General features: G+C 41.0%; 1 protein-coding gene across 5 annotated transcripts; it reads left to right on the top strand.

Moving 5' to 3' along the window:
- The first annotated feature begins 5,536 nt into the window (after positions 1 to 5,536).
- Positions 5,537 to 15,879, top strand: LOC147246256 (uncharacterized). 5 transcript variants are annotated; one of them, XM_086183181.1, is made up of 16 exons: positions 5,537 to 5,954; positions 6,343 to 6,387; positions 6,584 to 6,676; positions 7,059 to 7,133; positions 7,223 to 7,386; positions 8,347 to 8,443; positions 9,803 to 9,919; positions 10,124 to 10,458; positions 10,844 to 10,980; positions 11,237 to 11,469; positions 11,557 to 11,728; positions 11,794 to 11,962; positions 12,094 to 12,198; positions 12,330 to 12,380; positions 12,485 to 12,695; positions 13,945 to 15,879. In XM_086183181.1, exons 1-16 carry the CDS (start codon positions 5,828 to 5,830, stop codon positions 13,953 to 13,955), a joined length of 2,142 nt encoding a protein of 713 aa, XP_086039307.1. In that variant the 5' UTR covers positions 5,537 to 5,827; the 3' UTR covers positions 13,956 to 15,879. The 5 variants fall into 5 exon arrangements, with proteins under 5 accessions (XP_086039307.1, XP_086039306.1, XP_086039305.1 ...); XM_086183180.1 differs by having other exon boundaries at positions 6,346 to 6,387; positions 10,100 to 10,458; positions 13,945 to 15,878; XM_086183179.1 differs by having other exon boundaries at positions 10,100 to 10,458; positions 13,945 to 15,878.
- The last annotated feature ends 335 nt before the right edge of the window (positions 15,880 to 16,214 follow it).

The following is a 16,214-nucleotide window of genomic DNA, read 5'->3' as shown; positions in this document are numbered from 1 at the left end:
AATTTATAAAAGGCCTCAAACGGTTAAAAAAAAAAGTTAATAGAATACATGGGCTTTTTACTAGACTAAATAAGGTTCAACCAAGGAGGTGTGCTGTATTTCCCCACAAACTGATTGAGTTACACTATTTTGAAGAGCTGAGGCATGCTTTGGCGACTTCTATTCAATGTAACTTCTACTGAATTCTGAAGTACAACTCATCATCTCATCAATTACACATACGACCAGTCTGTAAGCCATACGTCAATGTCTAAAGTTGCTGGTATCCAGTGAGACAAGGTTGTAAATTATTCAAATGCTCCTGTCGGTGTTGCATGTGGCATCCTCATTATGTGGAGGTATCACCATTCACAACAAATAAATAGATTTTACTTGGACTGAATTGCAGGGAAAAATGAAATTATTTTCACAAATCGTAACAAATGGAACGAATGGAACTACTTGCAGCGGTGCACAGAAGCCAAGATTAAATTTGAATTAAAACTAAGCATCAAGCTTGATTTACTGCAACTGGGATCTTTACTTAAAACAGATGCATCCCTTCCCGGTGTGCTCAGCTGCAGGTGTGTGATACTCCCGGTGACACCGACCTGGCCACTCTGTTGAAGGATTCTGCCTTTAATTACATGATTCAACACCAGCTAAGAGGAGTCGAGGAGATGTCCTAGTTCCTCCAGGATAACCATTTCAGCAGTCGTGCACAGTTACCAGTCGTCCTGTGCAGTGTAATACTCTAACCTCGCACCCTCTGATGGGTGTTGTCATCAAACACAACTTTAAACACTCTAGGCACTACCAAACTGATGGGCCATCATTGTCTTTTCTGCTTAGATCAACAAGGAAGAATATTGAACTTTTTTAAAAACAACAAAATGATGTGTTTTGCATCAAGTCTCAGCAGAGGACACATCATGTGGTTAAAAACAACAACAACAAAAAATGCATTCAAAAGTTTTATTATTTGAACTTTTAATCCACACCAAGGTAACACAAATGAATATGCATGAGCAAGCAACCCAGCCTTAAAATTGACACCTTAGACATGTTGCCTGGGGTGAACCACAGAATGACTTGATACCAACCATGCAATCTTATCCCATGTAGGTCCACCGATCACAGGCCGTTTTTGGCTCTTGGTTGGTACCCGCTTATCACTATCTTGTTTTTGCTTCAGTGATTCTGTGCACGCCACCTGACTGGGGTGTAGTGTGTCCTTATGACACATTTTAGACTCATGGATGGGAAGACTTCATCATGCAGAGGGCATTGTTATTGTCAGGGATTGGTGACCCCAAGGGACTTCAATTCATATTACAATAATTGGTTCTATGGTTTGAAAAGTCTGCGATGTAAACAAGCCTTTTTATATTAACCCAAACTGGACAGTGTAGTGCCTGTTCTAAAACTGAACAACAGGGTTTTTAGAACTTTCTCATGTTCTGGATCCTGAGTTGGCACCAAATTAAAGCTGCAAGCGCCAATGATCGGGTTCTCGTACTCCTGCTCTCATCACGTGTAAACTTGTTCTTTTTAGTGAGAGGGTGGTGAAACCTGATATTCGGACTTTGCATGAATCAGCAGACTGATATGTTCCTTGTGGGATTTGGGATGGAGGATTCCTGTTTTTGCCTGCAAAAATGTTATCAAAGAAAAGTTGACAAAAGTGATAGTGATGCTTCGTTTTGCCTTCATGTTTTTGCCTCGAGAGTGCCTGATGTTGTGTCCTTGTGGTGGAAACAGACTGGAGCTATCTGTTGTCTAGTCAAGGAACACCTGGTGACTTTGTTATTCTGTGCAAAGGACAAACCAAAACTTTGTGTCTGCAGAGTATACTGGGACAATGACGTGTTGGCAGCATACAGGGCCCTCTTGTGAATAACTTGCTGGAGTAACACCATTGCTTTCCATTTGCAGTGTGTGTGACCTGGACACAAACTCATTCTACATCTCGGCCTTGTCCCATTTGCAAGCTTTCCCTTGTGACTGGCCACCTTCCTCAATTTTCCCCTCCCCTAAGCTGTGTAATGCCTCATTGATGTAGTTTATTTGTGTCCTATTAATAGAAACCAAATAATTATTTTACACTGTCCACATTTTTGTTAGTCTATATTACATCATTCAACGTTCACATGAACGTTTGATAAGTTTTGTTAGACTGAAACCACCTCCGTTTCTTACAACCTATTTGTCTTTCTGAAAAAAAGGGCACTGCATGTAACATTTTCTGTTAGTATTTACCATATCATTACCTACGTTTCAAATGTAGGTTATGATCATTTGCTTATTTCACTTTTTCCTCTAGCATTGGCTATAATTAATTATCAGGAAATTATCAATCACCTCTTTTTTTCTTTTTTGCTGAGGACCACCAGGACATCTTCGAAGTCCGCTGGGATTCCTCAGACCTCTGCTCTTCCTTCATTCACATATAACGGCAATGAATGAAGCACCACCTGGTGACCAATTTGTGCAACTGTAAATATGAGGAATCTCACACTGGCAAGCATCGTGAATTGTCGTCAAGATTTCATGACTCAGAAATCTTGAGCAGTGAGTTTAGAGCTCATAATGCATTTTTCTCAAAATAAAATGGGCTGTTTAGTGCCCTTAGCCAGTACTGACCTGTCACATGGCTCTTTTGTGAGTTTAAAGCAGGCAAAATGTTGCATGGGCTCCAAATCAAAGGTTTGCTTTAACATTGAACACTCTTGCTTTGCCTGTGTTGTGTTTAAACATTTAAACAACTCTAATAAAACCCATAGCCTCTCTATATTATAATCTATATAACTCAATGCCTTTTTATGTAAAATATTGGTTATTGTCCAGATTTATCTTTAGTATTTTATGTCATACATTGCTGCAGCCACTGCTTTTATGAATGCTCTCAGCCTCTTGATTTGGCTGAGAATGTGTGTTTTCTCATGTTGACTCACAATACATTCATGGCCCTCATGTGGTTTGTGCTTTTCTCCAGGGATGATTTAGGAGATGGGGAGCAAACAGATCACAATCCTGGGCCTCTGTCAGCAGACGAGCTCCTCAGCAGGCACAGAAGCATCTCTGTGGGCCACACAAAACCTACTCACAACAAAGATAGTTAAGGAGGGGTGACAAATTAACTGGCCAACACAAACATTGTGTAGCAAAGCAACAGGACCCTCTGGGGAAGACTGGAAAGCGCAAGACAGGCAAGCATTATATTAACCTTTGGTGGTGGTGAGAACCAGATTAGCAAAGCCTGTGAGAGTCTATGTCACGGGAGTCAACACAACTGAGACTTACACCACAAATGGTTTACTTCCTGTATGTGCTGCAACTATACAGTATTTCTATTCTATTCATGCTACGATTCAGCCTGTACATACCACGATATTTGCAAAGTACTTCTCATTCATTAATGTAATTATGTTTTTTATCTATTGTGCACTACTACTGCTTATGCTCTACTACCTCTGCTGTACTACTACTACTATCATGCACTTTACAAAGCAACCGCTACTAACCCTGGGGGGATAGACTTCTTTGCTCTTCCTATCCAAATGTATGCTATTGTGTAACCAACTGTATTGCTCTCTGAATCTGAATAGGATTGGGTTCTTGTCACCATAAGTTCCTAAATGTGATGTGAGGGCAAACAAATTTAAGTCACAGCACTGTAAGCTACAATTAATAAAACTGAATAAATTGTTATTTGGTCTTTAAAATGTCAGTAAAAGGGAAAAAAAAAAGCCACCACTATTAAGGTGACATTATCAAAGGTCTTCTTTTGTCCAACAAAGGCTCCCTAAGATGTTACAGTTGCAATCACACAAAATTACATCAAAAGAGAAACAGCAAAACAATTTCTGCAGTTATTTCTAGGCAGCACGGTGGTGCAGTGGTTAGCATTGTTGCCTCGCAGCAAGAAGGTTCAGGGTTTGAGCCCCTGCTCAAGCTCAAGGTCTTTCTGTGTGGAGTCTGCATGTTCTCTCTGTGCCTGCGGGGGTTCTCTCCGGGTACTCCGGCTTTTTCCCACAGTCCAAAGACATCAAGAGGGGACAAGGTTAATCAGACACTCTAAATTGACTGTAGGCAAGGCTGTGAGAGCAAATGTTGTCTGTCTATATGTGTTGACCCTGTGATGGACTGGTGACCTGTCCAGGGTGAACCCTGCCTCTTGGCCGAAGGCTACTGGGACAGGCCTCAGCCCCCCCGTGACCCTTAACACGATAAGTGGAAGAAGATGGATGGACGTTACTCTTCAGGATTTAAACATATACAAAAATGTATCTTAATGACTGAACTGTGAAAACATTGTACAAATTTTGTTAGAAATTTAACAATGATTGGATCAGCTTAATTTATGTAGGAAGGTCACCTGGTGTCAGCTGAAAAAAATAAGAGAAATGTGAATCTAGTGTGATGTGAATCTGAATGTCTGTTAAAAAGCAAATTTTTTGCCTCTAAGTCCCTCTCAAGGGGGACAGTCAGGTCACTTTAAATTAAATAGTATTGTCTGAGATATTCTCTATTTGTAAGGTTTCATAGATAAATTTTTTTATGTTTTGGTGTAACCTAACTTGAGTTTACCATATAGTTTACAGGCGGCACGGTGGTGCAGTGGTCAGCACTGTCGCCTCACAGCAAGAAGGTTCCGGGTTCCAGTCCTGGCTTGGGCATGGGATCTTTCTGTGTGGAGTCTGCATGTTCTCCCTGTTCCTGCATGGGTTCTCTCCGGGTACTCCGGCTTCCACCCACAGTCCAAAGACATGCAATTTGGGGACTAGGCTGATTGAATACTCTAAATTGACCGTGAGTGTGAGTGTGAATGTTGTCTGTCTATATGTGTTGGCCCTGTGATGGACTGGCGACCTGTCCAGGGTGAACCCCGTCTCTTGCCTGTTGCCGCTGGGATAGGCTCCAGCCTTAATAGGAATAAGCGGAAGAAAATGGATGTAGTTTACAAATTGCAAATCAGTGGCTACAGTTTGGAAAACTGGGGGATGGGATTGTAATAAAGAAGGAATAGTTTGCAAACATTTACAAATCCACATGTGCATATTATGAATCTCAGCTCACATTTGTAAACAGAGTTTGGCCCTTAATTTTTCTCTCTGCTGGGAGGGTTCAATAATTTTGTACGATTTGGTAAAAAAAACACAAAAAAACCCTAAAGAGATCTAATTAATTAGCGTTGAGGCTGATTTGACTTTCATCTCTTGTTCATATAATTTCTTCACTGAAATAAAAATCTCATTTTGAACACATTTCCAGAGGACACAGACTCAATTAGGGCCCACAATTTAACAAGCAATGTATGTCACTCACTGAATTTCGAACCACTGTTGTCATGGTGATTTTTCATGAGGACAGGCTCTCAGCTCTGTCTGCAGGAAAGACTACATCTCTTTGGCCACATCCATGCAAGCAGTGTGGTGGGGGAATTAAAGTGACACAGCTATATTCAGTCAAAGTAAAGCAGAGCAGCACACAAGGGGAAGATCTTTAAAGGGGAAGAACCTTTTTTTATCAGATACTCTCTCAGGAGCAGGATCGATTCAATCCTGGTAAACCATGAAGGAGATGGAGTTGATATCTATGGATAACATTGTATAATTCATCTCCATTCCATAGGACGCAATATAGCTGGGTTCTTTGTTTTCCTGCTTTCCCTCTGTTGGTTTTACAAGGTCCTGATGTGAAAGCAGCTGATGCAGGAGGCAGTTCCCTGCACAGCACACTCTGAGCACCAGCACCCGAAGGCATCTTGAAATAGAAATTCATAAGAGGAGGAGGAGGAGAAAGAGAAAAAGGAGGAGGGAGGGTGAATTTGAGCAAGTGCATTGGTATGCCAGGCTCAAAACCTACCATGGCTGTGCAGAAGAAACAGAGTGTTGTCCCTCCATCACAGGGACCACTCTCTTCACGTACTGTCCAGAGCCAAGGGAAAGCAAACGGGTTTAGCAAAACAAGAGGTGAGTGGCTTTTAGCTTTTATTTTGGCTGACAATATTTTGTACAATCAAAACAAGACTCCCATTGAAGCCAGAAAAGTACAGGATCATCTGATCTTATTGATGACGCAGGAATAGAATACACGGCATACGTCCACCTTTAAAAAATGATTTATCCTGATATTGAGCCTGTCTTAACAAGGGGGGATGAGGGAGCATCTGTGCACACACATTACGTAACATTTACAGTGTAGAATAATTATCATGCTCATGCTGTTAAAGGGATACATCCATTTGGTTTCCCATGCACATCTTTTGTTTCTGTCATGTTTTGCTTCCATGAGGACTGGTCAGGCGCTAGCGTGTTCTCTTTGCCTTTTACATCCAGCTCATAATGGCTCTTTCATTAGCAGGACACCCCGAGGTCATCCCTGTCCATAACAGTCACCGTTTGGGTTTGTGCAGATTTTATGGTTTGATTTTGGTTGACATGTTGCTGCTGATTCACATTAACTTCTGTACTGAAAGAAGCATTCATTGTAGAAACAAGAAATTAAGGTGGAGGTAATATCAGGTGCCATTATCAGATTACAGAAAGTACTTGCTGGTACTTTTCATGAATAATGTTGACTTTTTCGTGTTCGCTTGCAGAGAATGGCACAAATGTCAAAGCATTCAACAACAGCAACTTACAGACGAAGAAAATAGTCTGCTCTGTCACACTGACGCCACGGGGCAACGCAGGTGTGGAAACTCTATTGCCTTGGGGTCACACTTTTATGCTTAGATTCACTGTTATCTATTGCCTCCGCCACAGAGGTCATGTTTTTCTGTGATGTTTTTGTGTCTGCTAGCAGGTTAACAGGAAAAAAAAAAAGAGGCTGATATTTTTTTTACCAAACTTGATAGAGGGTTGAAGCATAGGCCAAGGAACCAATTTAATTTTGGGCATATCCATTTCACATAGCAAAAACATTTTCTTTTACAGTTTATTTGGTTGAGTTCACCTTGGGAGAGGTATGATGCAAAACTGCTTGATCTGGGTCTCGATATTTGACTTCAACGACAAGAATTGTATAATTACCATCAAACCAGCGACAAGACTAAGTATTATTTGGTGTTCTAGTGGTTAATGGACAAAATGTTGATGAGCGGTTGAGAGCTGCACGGGAAAGAAGAGAAGAACACCAGAGATTTCTTGGTAAGTGAGCTCCAGAAGTGACTCAATTCATACTGTCCTACATTACACATACATACATGATTGATCTAATAATACATTTTTTTGTTAAGCCTCCCGAGAGCTGAGCAGGTTGGAGCGGGAGCAGCGGGCCAGGCACTACTATGAACAACAACTGCAGGACCGTAAGAAGAAATTCCTGGAGCAGAGGCTCAAAGAAGAGAGGAGGCGTGCTGCTGTCGAGGAGAAGCGCAAGCAGAGGTTGCAAGAGGAGAAAGTGAGTTTTGATGGTCTTCATCCCACTTTTTGACCAGATGCTCCAGGTACTTTATTAGGCTTGAGGCTAAGAGGTACATTTGATCAACAGGAAAGACTCATGAAGACGTGGCAGGTGTTACCTACCGACTGGGACTATTGGGGGGGTAAAATAATGTCCCAAACTAAATTGAGACCCTTGTTCCTGTGGTTGAAATGGAGGTACTCTAGTTCCACCATAAGTAACTAGTTCCTGGGGGAAAGTTCCTGGAACTACACTCAGACCTGTGTTTTTGAGGTCAAAAATGAAAGTTGTCTTTCAGGGCATTCATAGCTTGGGGAAAGTTCCCAGAAGGAGTAATGTACCTGAACCTAAACTTAGATCCTGGTTCCTGCAGTCAAAATGAAGTTATTTTCTCCAAAGGTTCAAGGTTCATGAGGAAAATTCCTGGGACGAATAATGTGAAAACAGAGGACATCAAAGTTTGACACAGGCCTTACAAAGGGGACTTCATACAGTGTCAGGGGAGGCCGACTAAATAAAGTACAAAGATATTCTTTATCAAAAGAACATCATGAAGAGCAGCTTAAATCTATGTGATTTTACATGATGAAGTCACACAATATTTTGGGGAAAAAGTCATGTTTTTCCTCCCTTCCAAGAGTCAGAGACTAATAAATGACTCAAGTAGAAATGGTTTCAAATATCTGGTGTACTATGAAGAAATATAAAACCGCAATATTGAGCAAGCTCGGGTAAACAATTGAATGTCTTTGGGATCAAATAACATATAAGTGATCTTATATAGAAATGGAGAGAATAAACTAAAGGTCACATAAGGAGGGTTAAGAGGGGGCCCCAATACCAAGCTTTGGTCCACCATTTCAAACTCTGAAGAATCATTCATCTACTAGCCAACCTTAGAAGTACAGGTGATTTCATAGCTCAGCTCCTGTGACTGAATATTTTTTCTGCATTAAGGAACGCTATGAAACTGCTGTACGCAAGACCCAAGAAAAGAGCCAAAAAGCTCTAGAGACCAGTCAAAACTCAAGAGGAAGGAGGCTCACCAAGACTGGTAAGCAGGAGTTAAGGTGGTGAAATTTATCTGTCCTTTATCATAATAACTTCATACTTACAGTGTCTGTTCTCTGTTTAATATGCTCACCAGCCACCTTATTTGGAACTCAATCTACTGTTGTGATCCAGTACAGCAGCTCTGCCGTGAATTCTGTTTTTACAATGATAATAAGGTTCAGTTTTGATTCACATAAATCTATGGGGATTTGTGGACGTGGTACCTACAGTGAAAGGATGTTGTTTCAATTCCTCTGACCAGCAAAAGAAAAGTGGTTGAGAGAGTGAAGGAACAGTACTTTCCCCTCCCCCAGTGACAGAAATGCCCTTCAGCAAGGCACCTAACCCACTTTTGCTCTCTGGGCAGGCACATGGCCTCATTGCTCCTGTGTATTTGTACTTTGTTTGTGCATGTTCCTTCAGGATGGGTTCTGTCCTAAATTATTTAGCAACTGGATATTTTCCAATATCAGGTGTTGATTGGTGATAGAACTAGATCCTTTGATAACCATATTCCAGGAAAGAGGAGTCCTCTTAAAGTACATATATAAAAACAATTGCAACTTTCACAATGTTATCAGCTGGCAGGCTTTTTCTCCTCAATTGAAAAACCTCCCAGCTTCTTGGCTATGTTGTCAGCCAGCACTAAAACTAGCTCTGAGGTTCGTTCCACAACTTAGAGAAAATGTCCCTTTCTGGATTATGCTGAATCCAAATCTTCTTTTCTGTGATGAAGATTTTAATTGAGAATTCTTGGAGCAAATCGATAGTCACCTTTGCCATGGCTTTCAGTGGTTGACTGTGTGACTGTCAACAGGATTTTGTAAAAACTATGAGAACTATGAGAGGGGGTAGTGTGGGCGATGGAAGAACCCACTACTTTGGGCAGATCCTTTAGGCTTAGTGAAAAAAATCTAATTTTTACCATTGGTTTGGCGAAGGTCTTTACTCCACAAGCGCCTGTCTGTCAGCAGCAAGATCACTAGACAGCTCTTTGAATGCCCTCTAGTTTTGCCCTGGGTTTTTAAGTTGTTTTTTTATCCTCTCTCTCTCTCCATCATTTTCATTTGTGATAAAAGGAAAATGTTATGTTATTTGAATGAAAGTCATTTGTAAAGCAGAACATCAATAAATGGTCTAAATTGAAAAACAAATAGAGGAAAGCGGAAGGAAGAGCAAAAACCGGGTAAATTTATCCTTCTTGGATTAAAAGTGTCAGAAAAGTCATAGCATGGCTGCTGTAGGTGATAGCTTAACCCAATGAAGTGGCTAGTGAGTGATATCTTAACTCAACAATTCTTGGCATGCCTTATCTTTTGTTTTTGCTGCATTTAAAACTTTATACTGATCAACACACTAGTTCCTCGCCGCTTACCACTTACACCATGGGAGAAGAACTTGGTCAGTCGCCTCCTTATCCCTACATGCTCTTATCTGGCCAGGAGCAAGAGTGCTGGTTGTCAGTCAGGACAAGAAGGTACTCTCCTCCATGATAACAGAATGTACTTCAGTAAGACACTACTTCAACTAACTTTTCGAGGCTGTGTGATTACTAACTCATTTTCCTTTCTGTTTAAAAACACATTTCCATTCTTGTCAAATCATTTGTGCACATTTCTCCAATTTCCTGTAACTATGGCACGAAACACTGGCTCAGTTGTCCATGTTTGTCGCCGTGCAGTTTCATTTCACTCCATGAACACCACCTGCAACAGCACCACCACCACTACTCCTCCCAAACCCCAGCTCAACAGGCCCGTGCCCTCCCCTAGGCCAATGGGCTCCCCAAGACCCGCGGCATCCCCTATGCCCATGGTCTCCACCAGGCCTTCAGCTTCTCCCCGGTCTTCAACCTCCCCCAGGTCTTCAACCACCCCCAGGTCTTCAACCTCCCCCAGGTCCTCAGTCTCCCCCAGGTCCTCAGTCTCCCCTAGACCCATGGCCTCCCCCAAGCCCAAGCTCAAGGTCTCCCCCAGTTCCAACAACAGCCACCACAGAAGCATCAATCTTGCACAGGTAACTGTAGTTCTCTACTGTACTATTGATACATGTTGTAATGCTAAATGACTTTAGGGTTCATACAGTCTTGAAAAACACATCAAATTGCTTGTAGTTGGAAATCTTTCTAGGCAAAGAAAAAAAATCCAGAAAATTAGTGTTGTGAAAGTCATGAAATTTCACTTCACAAATACCTGAGTATATTTGGCTCAGTTGAGATAAACTGAGAAAATGTAAATATTTGGTTACTATGGATTTACTTAGATACATTTTTATTTTGTATCAAACCACATAGCGTAGCATCAATTCTAAACATGTTTTCAGAGTGCATGCATGTGTACGAATCCTGAAATTTGCTTTTTTCTGATATATATTCTTTTCTTCTTTTGGGGGGTGGGGTTAGGTTAAAACAACAAAACTGCAAGATACTAATAAGAAGAATTCAAAGAATGGCTCAAGTATTCGATCACCTCCCATCAAAACCAGCGTTAAACCAATCCTGGCAGCGCAGAACAGGGCAGCCTCCCCTTCGCCAGAACGGTAAGTAAATTATTATGGGCTTATTCACCCACACACTTATACACTGATGAGGAAGGCTGCCTTGCATCATGCCAACAAATTTATTGTGAGATATTTATGGTTCAAAGTTTTGCTCAAGACCACTTGGTCTGTGACAGTCTGCTGGAGGATCGAATCTTCTGATTTCTACATAGCCACTCTGCCTACTGAGCGATGATGCCCTGAAATAGTGAAATGACAAAGAGACTCTAATATAATGTTTCACCTGGCTTTGAAGGACTCGCCGAAGATCAATACGCAGACATTCAACTCCTCTTCAGCTGGAGCTCCCATCAGTCCCTGAGGAGGATGCTGCCATTTGCAGCTCTGCTCCCTCTAATGATAACTCCAGGCCTGTTAGGGCATCAGCTGAAGGTCAGCAAGAAAAAATGGGAGAACCACCAGAGACTCCATGCTCCAACCTGCCTAAAGCTGATGCAGAAGCTGTCATTAGAACAGCAGGAGATGGAAGTGAGCATCTACAGGAAAATTTTTAAAAAAAAGTTAAAGTTCTTATCAAGAGTGTTCCTAATAAATATTGAGGTTGTCCCTTTTTAGGTCCCACCAAGAGGCCTCCTCATCCAATTCCACAGGCTCCTGAAGTAAGGCCCTCAGCTGGTACTACGGACCGAGAGGAAGCCTCACGCCTCCTGGCTGAAAAGAGGAGAGAGGCCCGTCTACAGCGGGAGAGAGAGGAACAGGAGCGACTGCAGCGGGAGGAGGAAGAAAGGTGAGAGTGATACTGAACGGGTATGCTGCAAACAAGAACTGTTTTACCTTTTACAATGTGTCCAGGCGCAGTCGAGAAGAACTGGAGCACAAGAGGGCAGAGGAGCGAGCACGACAGCAGGCCGAGGCTCAGCGTCTGATTGAGGAGAAGAAGAGAAGGGAGGAAGAGGAGCAGAGACGCGCAGAGGAAGAACGAGCTCAGGCCATGAGAGAAGCTGCTCTCCTGCAGAAAAAGGTAGGCAAAGCAAAAATGGATTTTATCAGCAGTGAGCTGCAGACTTCCAACACTGCTGTTAAACTTTGTTAATTCTATTGATTTTTTTTTTGTTGCTTTCTTCAAACTTGTTTATCGGCTTTATAATTTAGAGAGAGGAGGACCAAGCCAGAGAGAGAGAAAAAGCAGAGCAGATGAAACAAGAGCGAGAGATCCTGGCACAGAAAGAGGAGGCTGAACGACAAGTTCGAAAAAAGGTGACTTTGGAGGATTCATATTCATCAACATTCATGATTTCATATTTTTGAAAGTGCTGGCAACGAAAGAGTCTGAATGCTTTTATGAGGGCAACTATGACTCGGTTTTTATGAAAGTTATTTTTTTCCAGCGACTGGAGGAGATCATGCGGAGGACCAGGAGGACAGATTCTCCAGATACGGTGAGAGTTACTGTTACCTCAGGGGGGTTATGACGCACATACAGCATCAACTCATAACTATACAGCCTATCCTTGACTAAGTTGGTTAATTCCTTTGAACACAGAAATCAGCACCACTGAGGACCTCGCCAAAGGAAAACACACAGCCTGTAAACAATGCCACCATAGAAGATGCCATCAAGCTGCAAGTGGGCTCTAAGTCCTCTCAGCTGGGTTTGAATGAGGATGACATGGTACCTGTTGTGGCCTTCAAAGAACGTAGGTCTCTCAGGACTCTAACAGGTCTGGATGAGATCCAGACGCACCACAGAGCAGGTGAGAAAAAAACATATTATTTGAGAACAAGTCCTCAGGGTGGGAAACACAGAACACCAGCTGTAGCTTTGGCAATTAAAGTGAAATAATCTCTGGAAACAGATTCTAGTCAAGGGGATTGAGATTGAATGTGAAGCCCATTATGGACTATACTCACAGGTCAGTTTCTATAGCTGCACTTGAAGAGACTGATGACATTCTTCGGGGATTTGCAGCCAAAAGTGGGTGGAAACAATTAGAGCTTAAGAAGGGGTTGGCGATTGTCATATTGTATTGAAATCTACAGTTGTACAAACGCTGCAAAAGGAAATGAGATATTCTTGAGAAAAACATAAAACAGGTCCAAATTTTAAAAAGTACAAACAAATTATCCAAACAAAGGAGGTTCAAAAAAAGTCCAATGAATGAAATCTAAAAATGTCACACATGTAAATCTAAACAAACATTCCACAAGAACGAGGCAACTGAAGTCACAAACTACCAATTTTGGAGGGGAAGAAAAAGAATATGAATGAATTAATCAATAATGAGACACAGCTGAGACCCATTTGGACAGGGCTGACGGTTAAATAGCGAAAGAAACATACACAGACTTGAAGTAATCCTCACCACACTTGGGAGAACTTTCCTAATAAAATCAACCGTTGAAATAGAATTGTAACGCATTGTTTATCATCTTGAATAACGATGACTTTATGATGCTACTAAAAATGAACATAAAGTAGCATATGCTTGAGGGTCTAATTTACTAGACCTGCTTCTGTATGCTATCTCAATATTATGATTGTCTTACAGAAATAGCCAGGGTGCCTTTCTACTGTAGTAGAATGGTAGAACGGTTTTGGGGTGAGCCAGAAGTCTCTGCTGCGCTAGCACAGTGCAATGGAGGGGTGTTTAGTGGCACATGACTAGCATGTATCAAGCTTGTTTGACTGCTGGCTCCTCCATAGCTATGGAGGAGCCAGCAGTCAAACGGGAGAGTCCTAAACAGTCCACAGGCACATTCGATTTTAGATTTCACACGAGCTGCGTCCACTTCTTTTATACTTTCTAGGAGACCAACAGAGAAAGTCTATGAATGTGGAAAACAACGGCAAGGTGCTTGTGAATTGTGAACAGAGTTCAATTTAGTGGTTAAGAAAGTTTCTTATCCTTGTGATACCTCTGTTCCAAGCGCCCAAGTGTTTTGTTCATCTTTTAATCTTCAACATTTCTAATCTTTTTTGTCTCCTTATTGTGGATTTCTTAGAAGTCATCTGAGCACCTGCAAAGCCAGGAGAAGTTCAAAGAGCTTGTTGGAGAGCCGTGATTTCTCTTTGACACAAAGGAAGTGCTGCAGCTTTCACCATTTGGAATCCTGACACATATTGAGAGAACGTGTGAAATGACAGCCTTACCTCACTGTGAGGATGTGAAGATTTGGTCACTTACATTACATGTGTGTGTGTGTGTGTGTGTAACCAGTGACATAATGCTGGACAAATTATATAATGATCAATTTAGCGTCAGGTTTCTAAGCTAATAATGGCTATACAAATGCAGTAGATTTAGACAGTGGTGATGATAGTTTTCTGGCTCGTGCAATTACGGCGCCTGCTGCCTGTGTAAACCTAATTAGCCCGTCTAACAATCACAATTTATCAGCCATATGCTTACTGCTTATTCTGGATATTTCCTGCTATCCAGGCACTTTTTCTTCCTCAGTTGTTGTCACTGTGGAGTTAAAATAGTTCCTGTTTGCGCTAAGGACACAAGAGTTTCTAAGCTCACTTCCTATCTCAGATCCTATCATACCCTTTGACTTTGTGAAGTATATCAATCACATGTTTCTAAGCTGCTAAGTAACGTGGTTCCCAAAGACTTTGCTTGAGTTCTGTGAGTGTCGTTGTTAGAGAATACCTTGCACAAGCATTTATTGCACTGACTGCAGCTTTGTTTGATATTGCGCAATCACTTTGCAAAGCAGAGTTCGAGGTGTAGGATGTGTTTATTATAACGGAAAAGTATATATAAGAAAAAATGTATCCAATTGTCAATGTTTGATCTTATAGTTTAGTTATTGCTTATTATTATCACTTGTTAACATATTAAAAAGTTTAATTATATCCCATATTTCATTAAAGTTGACACTACATCATGTCTTGTTTTTAATTTCTACTGGCACAAGGGTTAAGAGAACATGGAGAAATGAATTGAATCAATAGCAGCCTTCGAGGTTTCTTGCGTCTCCATATGCAACCAATCAAAGAGAATCAAAGCACAAGAATTTAAACAGTTGTGCTTTTTTTTAAACAACAGTGTATTTTGAGCCAAATATGTTATTGGAAACAACAATTACTTTTAAAAAAAAACAACAAGAGATCAGATGATCAAGAAGAAAGTCAAAAGTAGCATCATTTGAGCATTTTTCAGTCCAAAATATAATTTTGCAAAGCAGGTGACACCTAAGTAAGTGACACTTAACAAACGTGTCATTTCAAGTTTGTTTATGATGGAAACAAATCAACTTAGCGTTTCACATTTGTCCAGACAGTTTCATAAGTCCTGCAAACTGTTTCAGTGTTACTGTTGCTGACAACATAGACGTAAAAATTCTGCATACAAGAACTTTGAAATTATTGTGAGAAATGACATTAACATCCTCCGTGCAACAGCTAGACTCATGCATTTTACATTCATAATACACCATATTATCATGTCTGTAATGGGCACAGGTTATGTTCCATTGAAGTTTGCCTTCAAATTTGATAATCCTTGAGTCCAAATTAATTTATGGACCAGATTTGGAGGAATTCCCTAAAGTGCTGCTGAGGTATAGCATTGAGTTATGACATCAAAATAACCTTGACCTTTGACCACTGAAATCTAATGTAACATCTTTGAATCCAAATCCAAATATTTGCAACAAATATGAAGAAAATTCTCTCAGCCACAGGCATAAAAGCAAGTTTAAAGTCCAAGATAAATTGGTTTGTAAAAGTCTGTATTTTAACTTACATTTTCAAGCAAACACTCAAAGGAAAATGCATGATAGTCATTAACATATAAATCCCTGGTTTAATGCCATTCCCTCCGCCACCTCATCACCGCAATCATTCCTTTGTTATGACTTGCCTAATTAGATAAATGTAAAATGAATACAAATCAAAAAGAATTGTCATTAAAATCGCCACTTTTTACATTTTAGATTGTGTGCTTTTTCTATTTTTACTTGAGAGAAAATGTTGAATCTGTGCTTCTACTGTCAGTCAAGTTTCTTCTATGAAGAAGATTCCACCTCTGCTCCCTCTGATCGCTCACCCCAGGCCATTTGATGATGCAAGCATAATGTCCTGCATGCAGTGCATGCAGCAAGGTATCATCTGACAGTGCAGGAGACACAGGACCCTGAGGTACTCTGATAAAAACGGACTTCCAGTCATCACAGTCTAGGTATGGAAGTATAATGATGAGATTCCGTGTGACTTTATCAACATCAGGCATCATGTACACAGACATCATGTGTTTACTGTGGACATG

This window comes from Aulostomus chinensis, chromosome 17, assembly GCF_037954235.1.
Source record: "Aulostomus chinensis isolate RoL2024-O1b breed Wild chromosome 17, RoL_Achi_v1.0, whole genome shotgun sequence".
NCBI classification, from domain to species: Eukaryota; Metazoa; Chordata; class Actinopteri; order Syngnathiformes; family Aulostomidae; genus Aulostomus; species Aulostomus chinensis.
The sequence above is the reverse complement of the archived record's forward strand: the minus strand, read 5'-3'. Positions and strand labels throughout refer to the sequence as shown.